The sequence below is a fragment of the Mus pahari genome, chromosome 3, assembly GCF_900095145.1.
Source record: "Mus pahari chromosome 3, PAHARI_EIJ_v1.1, whole genome shotgun sequence".
Lineage (NCBI taxonomy): Eukaryota > Metazoa > Chordata > Mammalia > Rodentia > Muridae > Mus > Mus pahari.
Genome location: NC_034592.1, coordinates 23255207 through 23279830, shown reverse-complemented (window position 1 = coordinate 23279830; position 24624 = coordinate 23255207). Strand labels below are relative to the sequence as shown.

The 24624-nt window shown below is 46.0% G+C and overlaps 1 protein-coding gene across 2 annotated transcripts in view; it reads left to right on the top strand.

Annotated features, from left to right (window-relative positions):
* The window catches only part of Ttll11 (tubulin tyrosine ligase like 11), a 230151-nt gene that overhangs the window by 19722 nt on the left and 185805 nt on the right, over nt 1-24624 (top strand). For both annotated transcript variants that reach the window (XM_029537002.1, XM_021193514.2), the window contains exons 2-3: nt 14276-14372; nt 19210-19343. In XM_029537002.1, the coding sequence (XP_029392862.1) occupies nt 14276-14372; nt 19210-19343 (231 nt within the window). The remainder of the gene's footprint in view (nt 1-14275; nt 14373-19209; nt 19344-24624) is intronic.

Genomic DNA, 24624 nt, shown 5'->3' with positions numbered 1-24624 from the left:
TGGGAGGGGGCTCCTCCCCATGCTCCATGACTGTGGACAGGCCTGTGCAGACAGTCTGGGCTGCTGTGACATCTGGAACCTTCCATAACACTTCACTCCTCACATGGCCTCTCTCATTCTCTCTGCCCTCTCCTCTGCAAAGTCCTCTCAGTCCCATGGTTGGAGCTTTGTTTTATATCCCGGCACTTAGCCTAGAAGCTAACATATTGTAAGTACTTGATAAATGTTTCTTGCATGGATAAGTTAATTAGGACGAGAGTCTTGGTCTGATTCTTAATTCTCTGAAGTTTCTACTGATCATCATTTGCAGTGTGATACAGGTTTTTCCTAAAGTGACTTTATTGGCTCAGTTTCTTAAGGCTGTTCCAGGAACACACCACCTCTATGCAGTGTGCAAACATAGTGGTGTGTAGATTGCAACAGGGCTGCTTGCAGACCTGCATGCTGGGAAAGCTGAAACCACTCCTGGCCCGGCTTTCTTGGTAGCCCCCATCACTGACTGAGGTGACACATGCAATACAAGCACCTCATTACCTAGTCATCAGGGAAATGCCAGCTGTCGTTGATGACTGAACCGGGCCATCAGTCAGGTTGTCTCAAGTTTATTAAGTGAAATGAAGGTATTGCTTAAATGAGAGGGAGCCAGTGCAAGGGCAGGTGGTGCTCCTGCACACAGCTATTGGCTGAATTGTGCTGTAAACAGTGACAAGGTAGGGACCTGACCATAGGGTCCCTCATCAGGGACAAAGTATGGCTCCAGACACCGACACCAATATCAAGACTACCCTTCTCTTTCTGTCAGGCTGTTATGCCAAGAATTCCCTTAAAATTCTTTACAGAATAGTGGGCTCTGTCCCAGCTGGGACCAGCCTAGCACTTATAATGGCCCGGGTTATGGCAAAAATATTTGCTCTTTCACATTGACTTTGTTAGCCTACAGGAGATGGACATGTCAGATCTTATCAACTATTAACCGGAGAGAGCAGTGACCAGACCTGCCTGTGACTGCCATGTACCCAAGCAGTCTCACTCTAAGCTCTCTTTCAAGGATTACTTGTATTTCATGTGTTTGAGTGTCTTGTCCGTGTGTATGAATATGCACCATGTGTACATGGTGCCCTCAGAGGCCAGAAGAGGGCCTTAGATGTTGGGGTGACCTGTTTTACTTTGTATGAAGGTGTGCTTCTGTGTTTGCAACTGTTAATCCTGTACTGGCAGAGAGCTAAGTGCTGGCAGGGTTTTGGTACTGCCATTTCCATGCCCAACATTGGGTTTCCTATATTTGTTCTAAAGGCGACCCAGAACTGTAGCAGAGGTTGTCTCTTACTTGGTTATAATAAAGATCTGACGGCCAATAGCTTAGGCAGGAAGGAGGGGAGCAGGGCTTCCAGGCAGAGAGAGTGCCACAGGGAAAAGAAAGAGAAGCAAGAGGTAACATAGAGGGGAACAGACTACAGCAGAGAGGCCATAGGCTAGACCAGTCGGGTTAGGTTAGATGAGCTAGCTAGAGACTGTCCCAGCAAAAGGCCTAAGCTATAGACTATAATAGAAGCCTCTCTGTCGTTATTGATAGTACTGGAAGGTCAGAGAAAGTTCCACTATAATCAGATCCCAGGAACTGGAGCTACAGACAGAGGTGGGGATTTAATTACAGAGCAAGAGTGGGGTGTGCGTGTGTGTGTGTGTGTGTGTGTGTGTGTGTATGTGTGTTTCTGTTGAGAAAGAGTTTCTCTGTGTAGCCCTGGCTGTCCTGGAACTCACTCTGAGGACCTGGCTGTCTTCAAACTCAGAAATCCGCCTGCCTCTGCCTCCTGAGTGCTGGGATTAAAGGTGTGCACCACCACCACACAGCTATTCGTATACCTCTCTCACTGCTTCGGGGAGAGGTGGTTCATAAAGGCTCCGTAGGCCTTTAGGCTCCATAGTCTAAATGGCTGAATAGAGGCCCAGGGTCTGCCTGGGTGACCTCTCTGTTCACTGGAAGGTACTTAACTTCCAAGTGTGTCACTGGGATTAACTTGAATCATGTCATCCTATAGCTCAACAATTTCAACTTTTCTCTTGGTTGTCATTTTTTTTCTCCAGAGGAGCATCAAATTCAGCCCCCCCCCCCACGTCTTCGCACTGTTAGCAGAAGCACAAATTCATGCACCCAGAATGGAAAAAAATTTGACAGTTCCTCCAAAATAGAAAGAAGGGTTGGTAAGATGCTGTCCCCATGGGTGGAGGTGCCCAGCACCAAACATGACAACCTGAGTTTTGTCTGCATGTGCACAGTGGAGAAATGGACAGGTAAAATGTGGTGGTGTACACAATGGGGCACTATTTGTCAGAAAAAGGGAGTCAAAATCCTATTATCTGTGGGTGGAAGTGGAGATGACTCTACTGAGGAATAACCCAAGCACAGAGAGACCACCAAGTCTTACTCACATGGCATCTAAAAATCTAAAAACCATCTCATCTCACACATGCTGAGAGTAATATAGCAGTTACTGGACACTGTCACGAGTGAGGTGTGACTTGGGAAGGCTGACCTGTGTCTTACGTTACAGTTAGAGAGGGACAAGGAGTCAGGAGCATTGTCAGTGTAGTGACCATCGTTAGCAATTAATGTGCTGGACATTCCAAGAATCTAACAAAGGACTTTGAAAATCTTCACCATAAACAGTGTTTGGGTGAGAGCTATGTCTAGCCTGATTTTAATATTATGCAGCCAGTACTTGGCTCCAGCCTCTTTGTAATGTGTAGCTTCTTTATTTGTATTTCTCAGTTGAAAATACATAAAAAGGTGGTTCTTTCTGAGTCCCTTGGAATGCAACAAGGGACTGAGAACTCAGTTATTTGTTCCCTGCACCCGGCACCCTGGTGACTTAAGAGGGATGCCTTTCTTCTGATGCCTTCTCTGGGCTCTTCTACCCACCCACACTTCAGCCTCTGCTCCGTGGCTCCTGTTTGCTTTGGCTTCTTTCTCTCCCCATTCTTGTGTTCCAATCCTCTGGCGGATGACTCCACCCAGGTGTATGTTATGCATTTCTGACAGCCATGAGGAGCCATGCAGAGCCAGATACAGGTCTGTTTCTCAGACTCAGGGACTCTGCTGGGCACTGCCAGCAGGGGTGAGAGCCAGGCCAGGCAGGGCTGCCCAGGCAGAGATGCAGGTGTGTTATTGATGCTGAACTCTGGAGAGCTGCTGCAAGTTGACAGTTCCCTTCTTGGTCCCTCTCCTACCCTCCCACCCCTTCAGTGTAGGCACTCAGGATAAGGTCACTAGAATTCTATAAGGATTGAAGGAACCCCGCCTCTTTCTCCTGGGCTTAGTTATTTAGGGACTAAGGATGTAATGAGGCTGGGTCCTGTCCTTATTCTACCCCTGTGGTTCATTACAGAGGCTTGATAGTTTAACTGCTTTGAGTTCTGATTTCTTCGTGTGTCAATCAGAAATAACATGTCTACCTATTTCATAGCATTGCCATGAAGGTGAGTTAAATAGCACATATAAAACACACAGCAAATTCCATGACCTCAGTATGCAGTGGCCATTACTTTTAGTATAGAAATTTTTGGCATAAGAGTCACTTTCTTAACACATGACCTGTGACGTCACAGTGGGGTGTCTCTGTGCATGGCTTAGGGTCAGGAGGAGGAAATAAATTTAGGGGAGCCCTAAGTGCATCTACCTTTGTCTAATGAGTTCTCTGGGGGAACCTCTTCTCTTGGGGACATTATTTTGACTGTACTGTGTGCTTCAGAATGAAGCCAAAACATCCTCAATTATTGGAAAGGAAAGGAAGAGCAGGGCTTTGCAGGTCTGAGAATAGTGACAACCTACATGTGGCATGAGGGAAGCAGCCAAGGTCTAGGGAGTGTCCCAGGTCACTCAGCAGCTTGGTGACCGCAGAGGATGACCTGCAGGCATTGGAATCCCCTTGCTTAGTCTTCACTCGGACTTTGTTTCCACCTTGGGAATTTTCCCATCTCAGTTTGTTTGTTGTTTGTTTTATTGTTGTTGAGTTTTTTGTTTGGTTGTTGTTGTTGTTGCTTCTGAGGCAGGATTTCTCTGTGTGGTCCTGGAACTCATTATGTAGAGATTCACCTGCCTCTGCCTCCTGAGTGCTGAGATTAAAGGATTGCAACACCACCTCCCGGCCTACCTTGGTTTTCCTGAGGGCCTCTCATTAGGAGACTTGCCCTCCACATCCCCACTGCCCAGCGGCCTCCTCTGTGACATGGGGAGAGGGTGCTCTCCCTCTGGCACTGTTCACTTTTTCCCTTCAAGACTAATATGGAATTATTAATCCACTATGCTGGCCTGTGAGCTGAACCCTATGAATCCAGCTTTGTCTGCCTCACTACAGTGCCAGGATGACAGATGAGCATCGTCATAGTGACTTTTTTGTTTCTTTGTTTCAGTGGGTAAGTGTGAGAGTGTGTGTGAGCGTGTGTATGTGATTGTGTGTGTTTGTTACAGTGTATGTGTGTGAATATGTTTGTTACAGTATATACATATGTATGTGAGGCAGTGTGTGAGTGTATATGTGTGTGAGTGTGTTACAGTGTGTAAGAGAGTGTGTGTTACAGTGAGTATGTATGTGTATGTGTGTGAGTGTGTTAATGTGTGTTTTTTTTACAGTGTGGGTGAAAGTGTGTCTTATAGTGTGTGAGTGTGTGTGTTACTCTCTCTCTCTCTCTCTCTCTCTCTCTCTCTCTCTCTCTCTGTGTGTGTGTGTGTGTGAATACAGTTGGCAGACACATTTGAGAGTCAGTTCTTTCCTTCCACCTTGGGTACCAGGAACCAAATTCAGGTCCTTAGTAGTAAAGCCCGTTCTTTGCCTGATGATTTATCTCATCGGCCCAGACTTTTTTTTAAACGTCAGTTCTGGGACAGAACTCAGGTCTCAAGACAAGTGCTTTACCGCTGTGCCATCTCTCTGGCCCGCCCACAGTCTTTGTACAGAGCAGCTTTCCTCTGGGAGCCTCTGCTGGGAGTCTTGAACCAACCAGCCTGGGTTCTGGCTGAGCGGTGTCAGGCATAACTTGAGATGAGGCCGTTTCCTGGGTGGGAGGAAAGTGCTTCTGAAAAGGACAGCTCCCCAGCTTTGCCCCCATCATAGTTAATAAACACATTTAAAGTTCTGGTGAGGACGAGACTCAGGAATTTGGGACTTAGCAGTGAACTGACAGTTCACCACTGTGAGGGAGCCAAGAGCAGAGGGGTGACTGTTGATGGCTTCCAGGGTATAATAGAGCTACGCTATAGTTCATCACTGGTATTGGATCTATGATGCGACAGAGTTGGAGACATTTAGCATGGAGGTTTTGCTGTCTCTGTCACCCTTATAGATTGGAAAGTGGAGAAAAACATAGAGCTCAGTTGGTATCTAATCTTCCAGAGCTATTTGCTAAAGAAACTGGAATTTTTAATTAAAACTGCAAGCCAAGAGGTAAATTGCCGTGGAAGTTTGTGGGTGTTTTTCTCCTGCCTAATATAATCAGCACTAATAAGATTCTTCATGGGTGGGAAAGTAGATGGCACAGCGTGAATCCTGAGGGGAAGGCTGATGTCATGACAGTGCATGGTCATCTCCCTCTTCTGAGTGACGCGGTTCCTCTCTACACTCATGCTATTTGGCAACAATATTGACCGTATTGAAAGACTTGGAACCAGAAGCAAAGGTGAGGGAGATGGCAGACCCCCGCCCCCCGAAGCTCTGCCAGCTGTGACTCCTAGGAGGGGATGATAACAGATGGGCTTGGTGTGGACTTGATGAGCAGCGAATGGCATACTAGCCCAGAGTGTCAAACTGTATCTACAGCAACGAAGGGGTGAACAGGAACAGGAAGCCCCCTAGATTACAAGAATTGCCACTTTCCAGTAAAAGGTTGTTAATTTAACCATCCTCAGGCTGTATTTATTGACTCTATTAGAGGGTGAGTAATTGTGTTCCCGGGAAACACACTGGAGCCAGACGGCACTGTTATTAAATTGGAAGGCTCCGCAGAGCACCAGTCAGCCACTGAGAACCTCTCCTTGGGAGTCTCAGCCCCTTGCATCCTGGGGGAGGTGATACAGGAACAGTGGCTCATGGGCGGGCACGTGAGAGGAGGCTCAGAGAAGCCTTTACACACTGGTCGGGGACTGCTCTGGACCCTAGCTTCTCTGTGACTTGCCTTTCCCTCTTCCCAGGATGTGCCTGTCTATGGCACAGTCACCACGCTGGCCCCTTCTCTTCTCCCAGCTCGGGTTGGCGTCCTCGTGGCCCTGCATCTGCCTTAGCCCAGCTCCCCCCTCCCTCCAGTTATCCCACACCTGCAGAGCCAAGTTCAATGCTTAGCCAGCCTCTGAGTTCTTCAGCGTTGAAGTGGGCCACGGGGAGCCCCTTGAGCCTCTTCAGCCTTGTCCCCAAGAACCCCCAGCTCCAGGCATGCAGGGCTCCCTGCTTTCTGCCGATCTTCTCTGACTCCTAACAAATGTCACCTCACACCTGCCTCACACTAACCTCTTCGGCTCATTTGCATCCCTGTCAGCAGGTGGCTCTGCAGTGTGGTTTCCTCAGAGGGGCATCTTCTCCTTTGTCTGTCATCAGGCATGACTAGGGAGGCTCCCTCTCAGCCTTTCTCACCAGGGGACTTCATTAGTGGAAGAACAGCCAGGGAGCCTTGTCCCCTGGCACATGGCAGGAGCTAAATTACCCCAGTTAGAGACTCTGTGCCAGGCTCCTGTGCCAGGGGCATCCTTTCCCCTCTCCAGCAGCCCACCCCAGGGACACTGTGCCGTTCATCTCTCTCAGATGATGAAATCACAGCCCATCACAGTTGGCAGGGCTGAGATTTGAAGCCAAGTTCTCAGACTCCAGGTGAAGGACTTGTCTGCAAGTGCAGGCTCCCCAAAGACAGAGCTGTGTGACCTCTCACCCAGCTGGAGGTCTTTGCCCATCACCGCCATTCTCATCAGTGGAAGGGAGCCCAGAGTCTCACGGTCCTCAGCTGGTAGCTTGCACTTCTCGTTGTCTGGGAGGGTGACAGTGCCATTAGATGACATACAAGTGGCAGAGTAGTGGGGTGGGCTGACCACCTGATCTGTTTATGTTTGGCAGCCGAGCTATGTTTAGGATTTGATAGTTACTATAGGTTGGCTCTGAAGTGTCCCCCAAGGGCCACATGGAAAAGGCCTGGACCTCAGCCCTTGGCTTTACTGCGGAGTGGTGGAACCTGTAGGAAGTGAGGCCTAGCCAGAGCGTAGGTCATCTGGAATGTAGCCCTGAAGAGGCTGTAGATAGGCACTCTGGTCTCTCTTGCTTCCTCGCTGAGAGACAAGTGGATTAGCTTCAGCATGCGCTCCCTGTTGTGAAGTGCTTGTCTCACCTCACAAGTGCAAAAGTGGGCAGTCTGAAAGCTGAAAAGAACTGTGGGAGGAAGAAAGCAAGGAAGCGAGTGGGGCTCATGCATGTCTTAGGGTCTGTGGGGTTTATCCTTTGGGCTTTCTGTCTCAGGCTGTAGACAGGCTTGTTTCCAGAGAGCAGATGAGAAGCGTTCTTAATCATTTATATTACCCCAATTTTGAACAAGGTGTTCTGACCAGTGGTTGAAGATGTGCTGGGTTTGGGTCAATAGGGGGAACAACATGCATGTTAGATCACAACCAACCATGTAGGGAAGGCAGGGTTCAACTAAGCCAAAGGTGACTAGGTACAAGTCACTGGGTTTCACGTCATTTATATCAGACCTAAAAGTTGATGCCTTTCAGTTCTGGGTCTGCTGCCCTTGCGGTTATAGTTCTTGCGTAGAATGGAGGCAGATGTGCTAGAAAATTAGCATAAATAGTAATCGTTGCACTCACTATAAAGATACATTCAATTGAAAAGATTTATTTATTTTTAATTTATATGTGGTGGTGTCTGTATGTGTGTGTGTTCACTATGTGTGTGCAGTGCCTGTAGAGGTCAGAAGGGGGAATTTGATCCCCTGGAACCAGAGTTAAGGGGCTGTGAGCAACCATATGGGTGCTGGAAGTAAAAACCAAGTCTTCTACAAAAGGAGCATATGCCCTTAACCACTGAGCTATCTCTCCAGCCCTGGGCCATCTGTTTAAAGCACTGGTTTGGATGGTTTCTCCTGTCTATGCACTGCAAATGTACTTGCCCATATCAAAGCATATTTCCCACTTCTATGTAAAACTATTTTTAAAAGTGGCAGTATTCGTCTATTCCTGGCTAGTTCCCAAGTCAATAAGACAGAGACTATTAGACTTGTATAATCAAGCTTTACTGCACAATACCTGGGCAGTCGTTGATCTATTCTGTTCCTCTAAGCTAATCTGGGTACCTCCCAGCCAACATCCCCGAGATACTTGCGTTTTAATATTGGTATGGCTCTCTAGGCTTCAAGTGTGTTTTCCCATGATGTCTCCTCTTGCCCTCCTTGTGACTGAATCTCCTCTTCCTCTCTCTCCTGTCCCCTCCCCTGGCTGGGGGGAAGTCCAGCTCTGTTCTTTCCCCTGCTCAGTCACTGGGTCATCAGCTTGTTTATTGAATGAGGGAATAACTGGGGAGCAATGTACACAACATCGAGACAGGAGATTCTTAGAATAAGGATTGCAGCCAGATATGGGAACACAGAAATCAGCATTTGAATAATACAAGGACAATCTTTACGCAGTGCACTATAGCATACCTAGACTTTTATTCTCAGTCAGTAAAAGAGCTTCTGTTTGCACAGCAGCTTTGTGAATAAAAACGTTCACCGAGTGCAGAAATGTGAATTCTGCTTTCACCAGCAACAGCTATGAAATTTCATTCTTTGAATCTGTGGGAGGTGGAGTTTGAATCTACCTTTTGGGCCATTAAAAGGGAGACCCTGGCATCAGTTCCTCAAACACAAATATATTCAGAGGACATTTAATGGCTCCAGCTCTTGTTTGAGCCTGTTTTAGAATTGTTTTCAGTCCCCTGGACAAGAGAGGGGGAAGATTTGGGGTCCATCCTGGTGTACCCCCTGACACAGAGACCTCTTTGTGTCAGAGCTATTGTATGGATGAGGGTAGGTTTGTTATGATGCTTTACACTGGTCTGCTACGTGACTATATTGATGAGTCCAGAATGTAGTGTGTAGTGGAAGACTAGCCAGTTTTATATTGCTATAATGAAATACTGGAGACACTTTGCTTATAAAAGAGAAAGATTTATTGAATGCAGATGCAGGTTGTCTCTGCCACCACCACAGCCTGCAGAGTGATAATCCATGAGAGATAAGAAGGCAGTTGGGTCCAGCATGACTAGTAGCCAGTGTTGGTTCAAACTTCAGGAGTCTGACCCAAGTAGTTTATTTTAGGCACACTTAAGCACTGTACAATTTCGTGAAAACTCCCTGGTGATAATTTAGTCGATCGATAAAGCATCCATAAATGTCTTTGAAAACCGAAGAAAGCTAAATAAAATAAAGTCAAACATAACTACATCGAAACTATCTGTAAAGTACACGTGACACCTTCCATAAAAATGAGTTTTGTAGGTTGACTGAGACGAATGAGCTCATGCTAATGGTCTGAAGGAGGATCCAGTGTGGTCTCAGCCACACAGAGAGTGAGAGGGTCAACTGGGCTATTAACCCTGCTGTTCCCAGCCTTCTGGGCAGGCACCAGGTCATGCATCCCTCCCTCGGGAAGAAAAACCCTGTCCTTGTGTTTAACCCCCAGTTCCTCTCCTGCTTCTCTGTGAGCACAAGGACCTCTGTGCCTCCCAGAGTTGAGGTCCTTTAGATCCCAGTCTAAGATCACACAAACCCTTGAGGACACACACCCAAGCATGTCAAGTGTCCAGGTGCTTTGGTCACAGAGTCAGGCCTTTTTAAATGATGTGTGGGGGTACTTGTGCCATGGATCACACGTGGCGATCAGAGGGTAACTTGGTGAAGTTGGTCCTTTCCTTCCACCTTCATGTGCGTTCCAGACCAGTTTCACAAGGATGGAATTCAGGTCACCAGGCTTGTGTGGCAAGAGCTTTCCACCGAGCCACCCTGCCAGTTGTGTTTAATGTTCTGTTTTGTTGAGATGGTCTCACTGTGTAGCCCTGGATGCCTGGAACTTGCTAGGTAGACCAGGACAGCCTTGAACTCACAGAGAGCTCTCCGCCTCTGCCTCCTGAGCTTGGAGTACCGACTGAGTTTACAGGTGCACGCCACCGTGCCTGGCTTGGGTCTTGGAATCCAGGAGACCAAGATTTGAACTCTGGCTTTACTAGCCCTGTGACCTGGAGGAAGTTGCTTATCCTTGCCAAGCATTGTGTCCTCAGTCTGTAAACAGGGTTCCTGATGCTGCTTTTCTCATTAGACTGCTGCCATGAGGGCTGAGACACCACACACACACACACACACACACACACACACACACACACAGGCACGCGCGCACACACACACACACACGTGCGTGCGCGCACACATGCACACGCGCGCACACACACACACACACGCATGCACACGCACATGCACACGCGCGCGCGCACACACACACACACAGACGCACACACGCACAGTACTGGGCACACATTACTAAGTCGTTAAGAAAAATGGTATAAACACTAACTGGCAGTGATGGTGTTTTTGAGTGCATGGTGCTCTTTGTAAGTCCATTTGATTGTGTGTTCATGGACATTCTCTATGTTTTACATTCTGTGGGTTTGGGGAATGACCAATGACCTATGCACTTCACTATAGTGCCTAAACATAGTTTCACTATCTATGAGAATCCACTGTACTCTGGACTCATCCTCACCCCCACCACACATACATACACACACACATACACACACACACATCTGACATCTACCAATAGTTGCATTTTTTGGCCTCTTCCAGAGTATCTTATGGTGGGAACAATAAGTTATGTACCATTTCAGATCTGTTTTGTTTTTCCTTTCAGCGGTATGCACAGTGCTTTCTCTACAGTTTGTCATGGCCCAAAGCTGATGGCCCTTTAGCACTGAGCAGTGTCTCATCTCCTGTCTGTACCAAAGTCTGACATTTAGCTGATGAGGAAGATGGAACTGGCTATAAACACTGTGTTCACGCTTTTTTTGTAGGCATTGCTTCAACGCACTTGAATAAACACTGAGAAATATCATTGCCAGAGTCTGCGCTAAGAGTGCATTGGTAATGGCCACTTGTGTCCTACCGTGGCCCTGCTATTTCCCAGTGCCACCAGAACAGAGCGTGTGCTTACGTCTCACGCCTTTGCCGGTGTTTGGTGGTTTTAATGTTTCTTGTTTGAGCCAGTCCAGCAGGTGACTATGTGGCCATATTTTATTTTACAACCATGTAGCTTTGTTTCAAGCTTTGACATTCTGACTGAGTGTGAGGTCTCCTGCTGGGTGTATCTTTCTCGGGGTTGTTTTGGCCAACTAGAGACTCTTGTCATTCCATTTAACTATAAGATTATCTTTTCTATTTCTTGCCCAAACCAAGTCATGGCTGTTTTGATAGACACATTAAATCTATAGCTTGCTTTGGGTAATATTGTATTGACATCTTAAATAAAGTTATTTTCAAACTTGAGACATGGGATTTTCTTCCCTTTATTTGAAGTTTCACTAAATTCCTTGAGGGACATTTTGTAGTTTTCACATTAACTCCCTTCCCAAGTTAATTCTTAAGTATTTTATTCTTTGGATTTTATGTCATGGTTCTCTTGATTTTCTGTAAGCTTTTCATGCAATCGCTAGGGTTTTCTACTTGAAGGATCCAGTCATCCACAAACAGGCCTTTTTCCTTCTCTAGTGAGAATGTCATTAATTTCGTTTGCTTGGTCTCTGGTGTTGTTAACCCTGTGTTGAAAGAAGGGAAAGCAGACGCCCTCCCCTTCTTCTCAATCTTAGTGGCTAAGACTTCAGCTCTTTACTGTTGAATATGTTCAAGCCCTGAACAGCTTTAACATTGTGTTGTTCCGTATTCCCAGCACCTATCTTAGAGTCTGGAACATGACAATTACTGAGCAAATGTAGCCTTTTAAAACTTAGTGAGCTCCTGGCGGCGATGGCACATGACTTTTATCCCAGCACTCAGGTGGCAGATGCAGGTGGTTATTTATGAGTTTGAGGCCAGCCTGGTCTACAGAACAAGTTACAGGACAGCCAGGGCTACACAGAGAAATCCTTTCTTAAAACCAAACTAAACCAAACCAAACCAAACAAAACACTTACTGAGCTAAAGGTATTGGTTTTATCCTTTCTTAGTTTTGTGCTGTCTTTTGGTGTTTTTGTTTTTTATAAAACCAGGTCTTACTCTGTAGCCCAGGCTAGATTGGAACTAACTCTGCAGCCCAGGCTGACCTCAAGCTCCTGACAGTCCTGCATCAAGTTCCTCAAATGTGTTCCTGAGCCATCATGCCTAGTTTCATAAAAGTTAGAGGGCAGTGGTATGGGTACAAAGTGTCATCAGGTGGCAAACTAGCAAGGAGCTGGTGCTGGCCACTAATGATGGGCATCAAAGTCATGACAGTTAAGGTCCAGTTGCTTGGACAGTCTACATTTTAGATCCTCCTCCCAGCTGTCTTTTCCTTTTCTATATTAGCACTTAACAGCCAGAAGAAGGTAGCATGTGTTCCAACATAACCTCATGTTAATGGCTACTGAATAAACAACTTGGCATCCACTAGAAGCAAAGAAAATGAACAAAAAGCTATAAATTATAGATAGAAGTTGTTCACCATAGATGTAAGAGCATCTGCCTCACTGTGGCCCAGCTCTGCAGCCACTTACAGGGCTTCAATCTGCTGGCCTTGGTTTTAATTGGGACGGTTGAAAAAACCACTTCCCATCATTTCATCAGCTGTGCCATGTGATTCCATCAGGATGTGCTGGATGTGGCCCCTCAGCTCAAAGCAGATAGGCTTTCTGACCAAGTGTCGTCTCAAAATGGGAACGTCAAGGGGCTTTATCTAATGTACAGCCATCTCTCTTTATTTGGACCTTTAACAAGCAGGTTCTAAATATGAGCTGGCAGGTCTTCAGGCTTCCCTTTAATGAGGCCATCAGAGTCACATTTAAAGAGCCTCATCTACAGATGCAGAACTTGCTAATGACATTGTAGGGTAGCTGAACAGAGCAGAAAGAGCGAACCTTTTTGTCTCAACAAGAGATTTTCTCCCTGAAAATAATTGAAACCCTGGATCTTGTGCCAAAGAGGAACTTAGAACACGGGAAGGATGCAGTAACACCTCATAGGAGTGAAGCCACTGCCACGCCACACAGCCAGGCTGGGGAGAACAACAGGCCCGAGCAACCTCCGTCTCTCCACCTGTTTCTGGGAGACATGGCCATATATCTCCACAGCTGCCCCCTCTCTCCCCGACTGTCTGTCCCTTCTTCCCACCCAGTCACCTCCAGCTGTTCAGCTTTGTCTTTTCATTGCTCCAGGTCCATGGTCCAGCAGAGGTTGCCTGGCGTCCCTGACTTCCACATTCCCAGAAGGCACTCCCGTTAGCACCTCTTGAATCACGTGATCATGCCTAGCTCTCTCATTTATTAATTCAAACACCTGCAGTAAGGTCCAGGAACTATCTCGGCGACTGAGGACACATCCTGTGATGCAATGCGATTCGATGCGTGGGGAGCGGGGGGGGGGGGGGGGGGGGGAGGAGGAGCTGTGTGTAAGGCAGGGGGAGGGAGAGAGGGAATGCCTCCACCATTTTATAAGGACCAGGTTGAAGGTTGCAGTTTTCAGAGAAACAGAAGGAACTGCTGTGGGCTTAGGATTTGGGTTGTCTTATCCTAGGTTCAAATTATGACCACCACTGCCACCACCATACCCCCACACTCCAGACACAGACACACACACACACACACACACACACACACACAGACACACAGACACAGACACAGACACACACACACACCAGCTATGCATGAACTGGAACATACTAAGTGACTTCTTTTAGCCAGTTTTTGGTCAGTAAAATGAAGATGAGCCTTTATAAAGCAAGCATGAGGCTTTATTAAAGCAAAGTAGTGTTTGCCAAACCAGGAGCTCATCCACTGCTACTCTGATCCCTGTGTGAGTGTGGCTCTCTGCTTCATCCTGTGTGGGCGTGGCTCTCTGCTTTCTCCTGTGTGGGCGTGGCTCTCTGCTTTCTCCTGTGTGGGCGTGGCTCTCTGCTTCACATGCTTGCTTCGAGGATTAAAATATGGGATGTTGGCCAAGTGTCATCTGTAAACCCGGAGCCCCCCCAGTGTGGTTGCTGCTGCACCTCTTTTCTTACTATGAATCACATTTCCCCCTCTTTTTCTAGTTCCCATTTGGCCGGCGCTTGCCTTGTGATATCTACTGGCATGGAGTTTCATTTCGCGACAGTGACATACTCTCCGGCCAAGTGAACAAGTTCCCAGGTATCTGAAGTTATTGTTGGCCTTTAGAAGTGTCCCTAGGTCCGAAGTCAGAGTACAGTCTTCTGCAAGAGCAGGGCACTGTTTGCAGATCAAACGTGAGGACTCTTAACTGAGACTCTCCGGCCATGCTCTGCTGGGATGCTGTTGCCATGGGGAAGAAATGGGGGGGAGGGGGAGGGGGAGTCCTGAGAGCTGACACTTCCGAGGGTCTGAAGGGGTAGATTGGGCCCTCGCCGGTTAAGGATGTGTTTTCTCAGTGTAGTTCCCACTGGCACAAGAACATGAGTTATGGGGTCAGGAAGTGGCTCAGGGTGAAGTACTTCCTGTGCAAGCATGAGGACTAGAGTTTGAATCCCCAGCACTCAGGCATGGTGGTCCACCCATAATCCCAGCTCCCTGGAAATAGATACAAAGGACCCTTAGGGCAAGCTGCTAGCTAGATTAGTTAAACTGGCGAGCTCTGGGTTCAGTGGGGGAACCTGCCCAGTCAAATAAGGAGAAGGAGGAGGGTGATGGAGGAAGATACCAGATGTTAACCTCTGGGCCTCTGCATATGTGCATAAGCATCTTCAGCACACATGTGCAAGTGTACACATGCATACCACACACATATGTAAAAATATACAAAATAAAAGAACATGCTTCGAACTTGTCAGGTTAAAATATAATACAGTGGGCCCAGTGAAGGAACTCTAGTGTCTAGCAGGAACCAGAGTTCTGTGACTAGTCACTACAGAAATGAAGATCCCATCGGCTTTCTCTTCAGGTATCATAGTTGAAGGTACCATGAGCATGAGCTCTCCTGGTCTCCACTAAGCTCCACAGTCTGTAGACCGCCTCTACCTTTTACTACGGGTCTCATGATGAGACTTAGCCTGCAAGGCCTCAGTGGTAGGACATGGTTACAATCATCTCCATGGCTGCTTTTCTTCTGTCTTTCAGTCTCTGTCCCCATCTCCTCTACAGTCACCATTCCTGATGGCTGTGTGACAGACAACAGAGCCATAGGGCAGTGGGACTGCTTAGAGGGGAGGGAACATTTGACTGAACTTCTAGATACAGGCCCCATACTTATTTTGTTAATGGGTTGATCACAATGTTATATTAAATACAAATAATATTTTTTTTCATTTTATGTATGAGAGTACACTGTAGCTGTACAGATGGTTGTGAGCCTTCATGTGGTTTCTGGGAATTGAATTTTTAGGACATCTGCTCGTTCTGGTTAACTCCACTCAGTCCCTGCTTGCTCCGGCCCAAAGATTTATTTATTGTTATATATAAGTACACTGTAGCAGACTTAAGATGCACCAGAAGAGGGCATCAGATTTCATTACAGGTGGTTGTGAGCCACCATGTGGTTGCTGGGATTTGAACTTATGACCTTCAGAAGAGCAATCTTACCCACTGACTCATCTTGCTAGCCCACAAATAATAATTTTAAAGGAAAAAAAATTATTCAAATTCCATCCTTCACTTAAGATTACATTTTCTCCAAAAGTGTTTGATTTCTTTTTTATATTATGTATATGAGCTTTTTACCTGTATGTATGTATGTATGTATGTATGTATGTATGTATGTATGTGTACCATGTGTGTGCAGTGCCCATGAAGGCCAGAAGAAGGCATCAGTTGGGAGCCACAATATGGGTTCTGGGAACTGAACCTGGGTCCTCTGAAAAAGCAACAGTGCTTCACCCCTGAGCCATCTCTCTAGCCCCAGTTTTCTGACATTAGCCGTGGCTGCCATTTTTATAGCGCAGTCTCACAGTGCAGTTGCTATATAGCAGGGTGCCTTCTTATGGTGTCACATGTCTTGTACGTGGATTGAAGGGAGAATCAATTTACCTTTTTTGCTGTTTGTTTTGTTTTGTTTTGTTTTGTGTATCCTATCCCATATCTTCCAGAAAACTCTCAGCTAGCCAGATGTGGTGGCTCATGCTTGAGAGACTGAGACAGGAGGATTGCCATAAGTTGGAGGCTAGCCTGGGCAACATAATGAGTTGCAGGGTGCCTAGGCCATGGAGTGAGACCATGTCTCAGGACCAAAACAAACAAACAAAAGCCCACCATTTCTCAGAATACACATTCCATACACTGGGTAGTTTTGTTCCCACACACCACGGGGTTTTAACTGAACTACTGAGGCATACAAAGTTCTACCATAGGCAGTACACCTGGAAGTACTGTAGGTTCACATGGAAAGACGCAGGGTAGGAAGCACGACATGGCTGCAGTAGTATGACGCACTCCTCTTTAGTAGAGTATTTGCAAAAGCCCCAGGGGCTTGTCTCCCGCCCTTAGTTACAGCAGGATGAGACGAGGGGACAAGGCTCACATCTGACTTGGCTTAGAAACACACAGATGCCAGCATCTTTCATAACTCTGCTGACACAGCGTTCCCTGCAAGGCTTATGCTGAGTTACAAGATTCACCGCTCAGGAAATCTGGGGCCTCAGCTTCCTGCTGGGTGTTCACTTGGCTTACTGATCAGAGTTAACCGGGTGCCTGTGACAACACAGACGATATCCCACCTTTATTGGTTTTCTTTTTCTTTCTTTTCTTTTCTTTCTTTCTCTTTCTTCTTTCTTTCTTTCTTTCTTTCTTTCTTTCTTTCTTTCTTTCTTTCTTTCTTTCTTTCTTTCTTTTTTTGAGGGGAGCAGAGCTAGAAGTTATCCCAAGGTCAAATTTATCCTCAGAGAAGAGAAAGGGTTTTGTAAGCGAGAGTGAGCCTTACAGTCAGGGTCCTTGCACATCAATTTTAGTGGCCTTGCTACTATTTATTTGTCTTGCTGCTCACAAAAGAGGCTGCCTAAATAAATAAATAAATAAATAAATAAATAAATAAATAAATAACTTCCTTCTTGGGGTCGTGGAAGAAAACAATTTGCACACAACACACTGCATGGGCAGAGTTGTTGAGACACGATTCCGTCATCCATCGGATGAGGTTGCCATTCACTTTTCTTTCTGTCCTGTCTCCCCTGATGGCTGAGGATGAGATGTACCTCAGGGTCTACATCAGGAAAAATGAAGCCCAGAGGAAGGGACTAGCCTCACACAGGAGCACTCATTCCAAAGGCGAGCCTGCTCCATCCTCCCCACCCTCTCCTCAGCGTGCCAGTGACTGGAACACGTAATTTTCCACTTTGCAAACAGCAGTTAATTAACTATAATGATACAGCAGCCTTTGAAACCTCCAGGTAGGGAACGGTGGCGCTACTGCACCCTCCACCTTGGACAGACAGAAACCCATCAAGGCCAGGGGTGGGGGTGGGGCAATTCCAGCCAGGACTGACTGGCTTTTGGCTTCTGTTGTGTCTGGTTTATCTCCTGCCTCACACACACGCCTTTCCCACACGTGGAGGACGCCTTAGAGTAAGTTCTGGAGGATGCTCCAGGACAGAGTGTGCTAGAAACAGCACAAGTTGAGAACCTTAGGGTACTCACGGCATTTACCCTCTCTGTGCCACTGTATGAGATGTTATTTGCTTTTCTAGGGGTAATTTTCTTAGTTAATACATGTTGTATTGTAAGTGATATATTAAGATTCTTCATTTAAATATTCTGATTTAGATTGGTCTGTGCCAGATGTGGCAGCAGGACTTGTAGTCCCAGGGCTGCGGAGGCAGAGCCTTGGGGTTCCCTGGCCAGCTCACCTAGTCTAGTTATTGGGCTCCAGACCAATGAGAGACCCTATTTCTAAAGAAATAGGACGGAGGAGATGTCTTAGCACGAAATGCTCTTGTGTAAACATTAAGGCTGCACTTCAGGTCCCCAGAGCCCATGTTGATGTCTGCTGGGCATGGTGGCCTGTGTATAATTCAGATGTTGGAAGTCAGAAGTTCCCCAGAGCAAGCTGGGTGGCTAGGCCAACTGTATCACTGAGCTCTGAGCAGTGAGAGACCCCGCCTCCGTGAATAAAGTGGAGAACCATGGGGGGAGACTTAAACAACTGTCTCAGGCTGCACACACCACATGTACACACACACACACACACACACACACACACACACACAGAGAGAGAGAGAGAGAGAGAGAGAGAGCTCCTGAGCAATGACACCATACCCAAGGTTGCTTTCCAAATGTGCAACCATATGTGTCCACCCACTCACACAAACAGAAGAGCACGCGCGCGCGCACACACACACACACACACACACACACACACACAGATCAAAATAGCCACGTATTTTTTAAGAGAAGCATTTTAGAGAGCCGGGAGATGCCCAGGACAGGACCCAGTCCCACAGCGCCTCCCATAGCAGTGCTGTAAGTTATGCTGTGGACGTTTTCCCACTCCCTGCCCTTGATTCAAGGAGAGCGAGCTTATGCTGAAAGGTGTGTGCTTTTCTACTTTATGCCTTTAATAGTCATGAAAGATTAAAACAAAGCAGCTTAATTACATTTCTCATAATGTCACCAGAGTCCACTAGATAATCTCCCCTGGGGAACAGGATAGAAAGGGTCCACGAAATAGTGTAAGCTGGCCATGCATTCAAGAGAGGGCTCAGTTCTAGGTGCACGATAGATCTTCAGTACCCACAAAGAGGACAAAGGATATCCTTAGACAGAGGCTCAGATAGGAGGTGAAAACCCACCCTTAGACGCCTCTCACCCCACCCACGGGATTAAGGAGGGAGAGTGAATCTACTGATTCTCCTTCCTTTAAGATCCTCCTAATCTGTCAGTCTCTGCTGCCTGAGAAAGTGACCATGGGGGAGGGTGGGGGGGTTGGGGTGGATGGGGGTTCCCAAACACTGGCTGCCAGTTCCTTGGTGGCTCAGCCTTACAGGGTTCCCTGGTGGCCCAGGCTCACAGCTTCTCCTGTCCGCAGGCATGACGGAGATGGTGCGTAAGGTCACCTTGAGCCGAGCGCTGAGGATCATGCAGAACCTGTTTCCGGAGGAGTACAACTTCTACCCTCGCTCCTGGATCCTGCCCGAAGAGTTCCAGCTCTTTGTTTCTCAGGTAGACAGCGCTCTGGCCCTTGAATGACAGTCATGTCTGTGACTGCAGCTGTGTCCCATTCCGTGTGCTGGGAGCTGGGCCAACCGGGGCACCAGGAAGTCGGGTGACTTGATTGAACACAGTTGGGCAGCCATCCGGGCAGCTTTCGGGAGTTGAACTGGCAGGGCAACAAGTGGGCTGATTGGAGAAGTGGCAGTGCTAGAGCTGGATCATGGAGACAGGGGGAACCAGTGAACCAGGGAACTTGAGGAGGTGGAGCCCACATGTGGAATGGGCGATCCGGGGTAATCTTGGGGGTGGGGCTCCCAAGCCACCAATGAAGTTGGCGGTGCTTAAAGGCCGAATAGCAGGTCTAGCAACCAGACATGGGAAGCCTTTTATGTGTCCTGCCTTAAACTTGTGCAGAATCCACTTTCAAATGCTCCATCCATTCCACCTTGAAAGCAGTATGTTTGAGCATAACACTCTAGAGTCTTGGCTACCAGTTTGAAGAAGCGGAGGTGGTGTGCAGGGCTCAGAATCACTGCTTACTTTAGTTTTATGTTTTTGACAAGTTAATTCCCAGACCATGTCAAAAGCCTTGGCAAGTTCTGCAAACCATGCCATAACTATGAACTTCAGGGCAAGAGCAACAAACGGGATAGCTACTTTTACTGGTTTTATATAGTCTGGGCATTGTGCTTGGAGCTTAACATGAATCCTTGTAATCCTAGAATGATTTATATGAATATCCCCATTTTACAGATGAGAAAACTGAGGCTTTGAAAAATTATGGAGTCCGCTCAAGAAGTATGATTTAAATCTAGAGCTAACACTGAGGCTTAGAGTCTGTTCAAATGCCTCATTGTTGTTTGGGGGCCTAATATAAAAATCTAGAGCTAGAAATAAGATTAGAATTTACCAAACACAAAAAAAGCTTGCTCATTTTTCAAGAGAAGCACTGAGGATAGAAGCTCATGGCTAGATACCTTGCCCTGTGTGTGTGAGACCCTGGGTTTGGTCTCCAGCACTGCATTAGATAGATAGATAGATAGATAGATAGATAGATAGATAGATAGATAGATAGATAGATAGATGATAGGTATAGATAGGTAGGCGACAGATGATAAATAAATAATAGATAGATAGATAGACAGATAGATAGATAGATGGATAGATGATGAACATGTGACATGTGGATCTGTGTATTTATTGACTCAGGTTCATTTATTCTGTGTAAACTTTGCTTCAATAAAGTAGATTTGAAAGATAGTTATCGGCGCTTCCATTTTCACTCATGGCTCTGCTCACCCTTCCCTCTTACAGCTCTCTATGTTAAGGATTCAACAGTTAAGTCTAAATCCAGCTGTATTTAAGATCTAGTGAGAGAAGTATGGCCACCATCAGTTCCCCACAGCCCTTGTGTGAGTGAGTCCCTGTGGTCAGTCTCTCACTGCAGATAGGAAAGTAAATAAAAGCAGTCAATAGTGCCTTGAGAGCCACCCAGGTTTGTTGCTGCTCTGTCGTCTGTATTTGTACAGCTGGCAGGTGTTCCATGCTGTGAATTCTCACAATGTGAGACCCATCCTGCATTGGATGGCTACTTGCCTTTATTTCCAGCTGGGGACAAGCAAAGCTGCACTGACTGATAGCCTGTAGGTTACTCTGTAGATGCATGCCAGCCTGGGGATCTTAGGATCCTGTTACCTTTGGGAATCTCTAACTTGCTCACCAGCAACTCCAAAGTAGCAGTTCCTCATCTCCCAGCAGCGTTGACAGCTGCAGTTGTTACATATTTGACACTGTGAGACCTGATGTTCTGAGGGTATAATTGTATTTCTTTTTAGTACCCCCCCCCCTTTTTTTTCCTAAGAAAGGGTCTTGCTGTGTGAGTGCTAGAAATTCAAGCATAGCCACTATGCTCAGATTTAGTTGTTTCCTTTTCTTGTTCTTTTTGATATTTAACACTTGTTCTTTCCTCCTCCTCCTCCTCCTCCTTCTGAGACAGAATCACTATGTAGCCCTGGCTGTCCTGGAACTCTATATGTATGTAGATCAGGCTGGCATTGAGCTCTCAGAGATCCACCTGTCTCTGCCTCCCAAGTGTTGGGATTAAAGGCGTGCACCACCATGCCTGTAATATATTCAAATGTCGAAAACTCATTATTATGTGAATATAACTGTAGTAGTAGGCTCATACCATGTGTTACCCCATACCTTGTGACTCCAGTCAAGCCTGTCCACCTCTCCTCAGTAAGTCAATTAAAAGAGCCAAATTCAACATTGAAAGCAGAAAAAGAAAGAAAGAAAGAAAGAAAGAAAGAAAGAAAGAAAGAAAGAAAGAAAGAAAGAAAGAAAGAAAGAAAAAGAAAGAAGAAAGAAAGAAAGAAGAAAGAAGAAAGAAGAAAGAAATTTAGAAATTTAGTCAGTGTGGCCCCGCTGGAGGAGGGGCAGAGATTCAGAAAAGCCCTCAAAGGTCCTCAGGTGAGATCAGAATTTAAGTAGAGCGTCAAGGTTGCACACATGTAAGTAGCCCTGCCCACCCACACTGACTGTCTCAGTCTGTGCTTCCGTGTCATTCTGCATGCTGGTCTATAAGCAGTTAGAGTATGTGTGATCTCTTTCTGAGAGGCAAGTTTCCCCTCTGCTTGGTTCTTTTCCTTCCCCCAGGATACGACTCCCAGGGTTCATTGTGTCACTAGCCAGTCAGTTGGTGAGAGCTGAGAGTCTCTTCAGAGTAGCTTTATTTCTGCCAGGTCTGTGACAGTGGCTCACATGTGGCAGGCAGAGAGCTTTCTCTCTTCCCACAGTGCTTTGAGGCAGGGCCTCTGTTTCCTCCCAGATGAAACTTTAGCACAATGCATTTTCCTGTCTTCTCTGCTTTGAAGGCATCTCAGGTAGTTTTATGTTTGGCATTTCTAGTACCATTTAGTATTCTCTGCTCTTCTTTGAGCATTCCCTTTTGCTCGTGGGTTATTTATAAATATATTGTTTAATTTTTCAAATATTTTTACATTTTCAAAATACTGTCTGTTGTTGATTTCAATTTTATTTTGTAAGAGTTGGAAATTATATACTTTATTATCCCAAGCTCTTTAATTTTTACATGCTATATGTGGTGGTTTGAATATGCTTGGCTCAAGGAGTGGTTCTATTTGGAGGTGTTGCATTGTTGGAGTCGGTGTGGCCTTGTTGGAGGATGTGTGTCACTGTGGGGTTTAAGACCCTCATCCTAGCTGCCTGGAAGCCAGTATTCTGCTAGCAGCCTTCAGATGAAGATGTAGAACTCTCAGCTCCTCCTGTACCATGCCTGCCTGGATGCTGCCATGCTCCCTCCTTGATGATAATGGACTGAACCTCTGCACCTGTAAGCCAGGTTAAATGTTGTCCTTATAATGTTGCTTTGGTCATAGGGTCTGTTCATAGCAGTAAAAGGCAGTATGATTAAATTTTTTTTATTACATCTTAATTTGTTTGTGTCATTGTTTGTGTGGGGTGTGTGTGGAGGTCAGAGGACAACGCTGTTTGGGGACAAGTTTTCCCTTCCTACCTTGTCAATCCTCAAAATCTAACTCAGGCTGTCAAGCTTGACATCAGGCACCTTCTCCTACTAAGCCATCTTGCTGGTCCCTCAATCTTTTAAAAGTTATTGAAATTTTCTTTTCATATGTTGTTTGTCTTGATGAACATTTTGTGTACCCTTGAAATGATCTGTATTCTTGTGTAGCCAATGTAGCATACTATAAATGCCAGGTTGAGTTAGTTCTTCTGGTAATCTGCCCTTCTTTACTGATCTATTTCATTCCCCTAATTACTAAAGTTTTCAACTATGGTTATACTTATGTTTCTTCTGTAAATTCTGTCAGTGCTCTCTACATACTGTCAGTGCTCTCTACATACATTTTGTAACTTCCTTAGTTTAATGGTTAGATTCCTTTATAAGATGATTCCCATGTCCTAATTCTGCTCTCTGTGAAACCGACAGGTGCCTTCCAGTTTTTACTGGCTTAGTATTTCCATGATAGACTTTTCTATTTTTTAATTTCAAACTATCCACATTTAAAAGAGTGCATTTTGTTGAAAGCATCTGTATAGGTTATTGTCTTTTATCCTGCTTGACAGTACCTTTAAATTATTGTTTGTAACCCACTTATATTTAATGTGTAATATTGTCGTGAATTTGGGTCTGGACTCTTGCTAATTGTCTTCTATTTATCTTGTTTAGTGGATTTTAGAAAATGTTACTTTGTGTCTTTTTAAATTTTATTAAGTATATCTATTTAAAAATGGCTTTAGTTTTTAATCCTAATCTATGATATAGCCTTTTCAAAACATCTCTTAACTTATATTTACCAGTTATTATTACTGTATTCCTGAGAGCCAAGCAACTTCAAACAGCACAGACCTCTTCTAACCCTAACCTACATGCCTTTGCAATATATTTACTTCTAATCCTACAACATATTATTATCATTATGCTTCAAAAATTAGGTTTTGTTTTCTTTGTCTCATAAAGTCCAAGCTGTTCTCAAACACACAACCCCTGCCCCTGCTGCAGTGACAGGCATGTGCCCCCAGGCCTGATGAAAAGCTGCTTATTTTAAGGAAATTGAAAACTGAATATATTTGGCTTTGATAATCATCACGTATCTTTAACATCCCCAGATCTCTGAATCCTTTCCGTAGGTCTGGGCTCCCTCTACTATTCTTGTTCCACCGGCAGGATGTGCACGAATGCATTAGTTTTGGTAGTGCAGGCCTGCCAGTGGCAAAGCCCCTCTTCCCCTCTTCTTCTCTGAAAGTGTATTTACCTTTAGCTTCTAAAGTATTTCAGATTTTAGGCTCATAAGATGTTATAAAGGTGGGACAGAATTTGTTCTCCTATCAATTTCCTGTATCCTCACCAATGTGCATTATACAGTCACTGAAACGGGGGTGGGGGGACACTGGTGTACTGTGGGATGACAATGGTGTACTGTGGGATGACACTGGTGTACTATGGGGGGATACTGGTGTGCTATGGGGGGATACTGGTGTACTGTTAACTGGGGGTGGGAGACACTGGTGCACTGTGGAGGGACACTGGTGTACTGTCAACTGGGGTGGGAGATACTGGTGTACTGTGGGGGACAGTGGTGTACTGTGGGGGACAGTGGTGTACTGTGGGGGGATACTGGTGTACTGTTAACTGAGGGTGGGGGACACTGGTGCACTGTAGGGGGACACTGGTGTATTGTCAACTGGGGTGGGAGACACTGGTGTACTGTGGGATGACACTGGTGTACTGTGGGGGACACTGGTG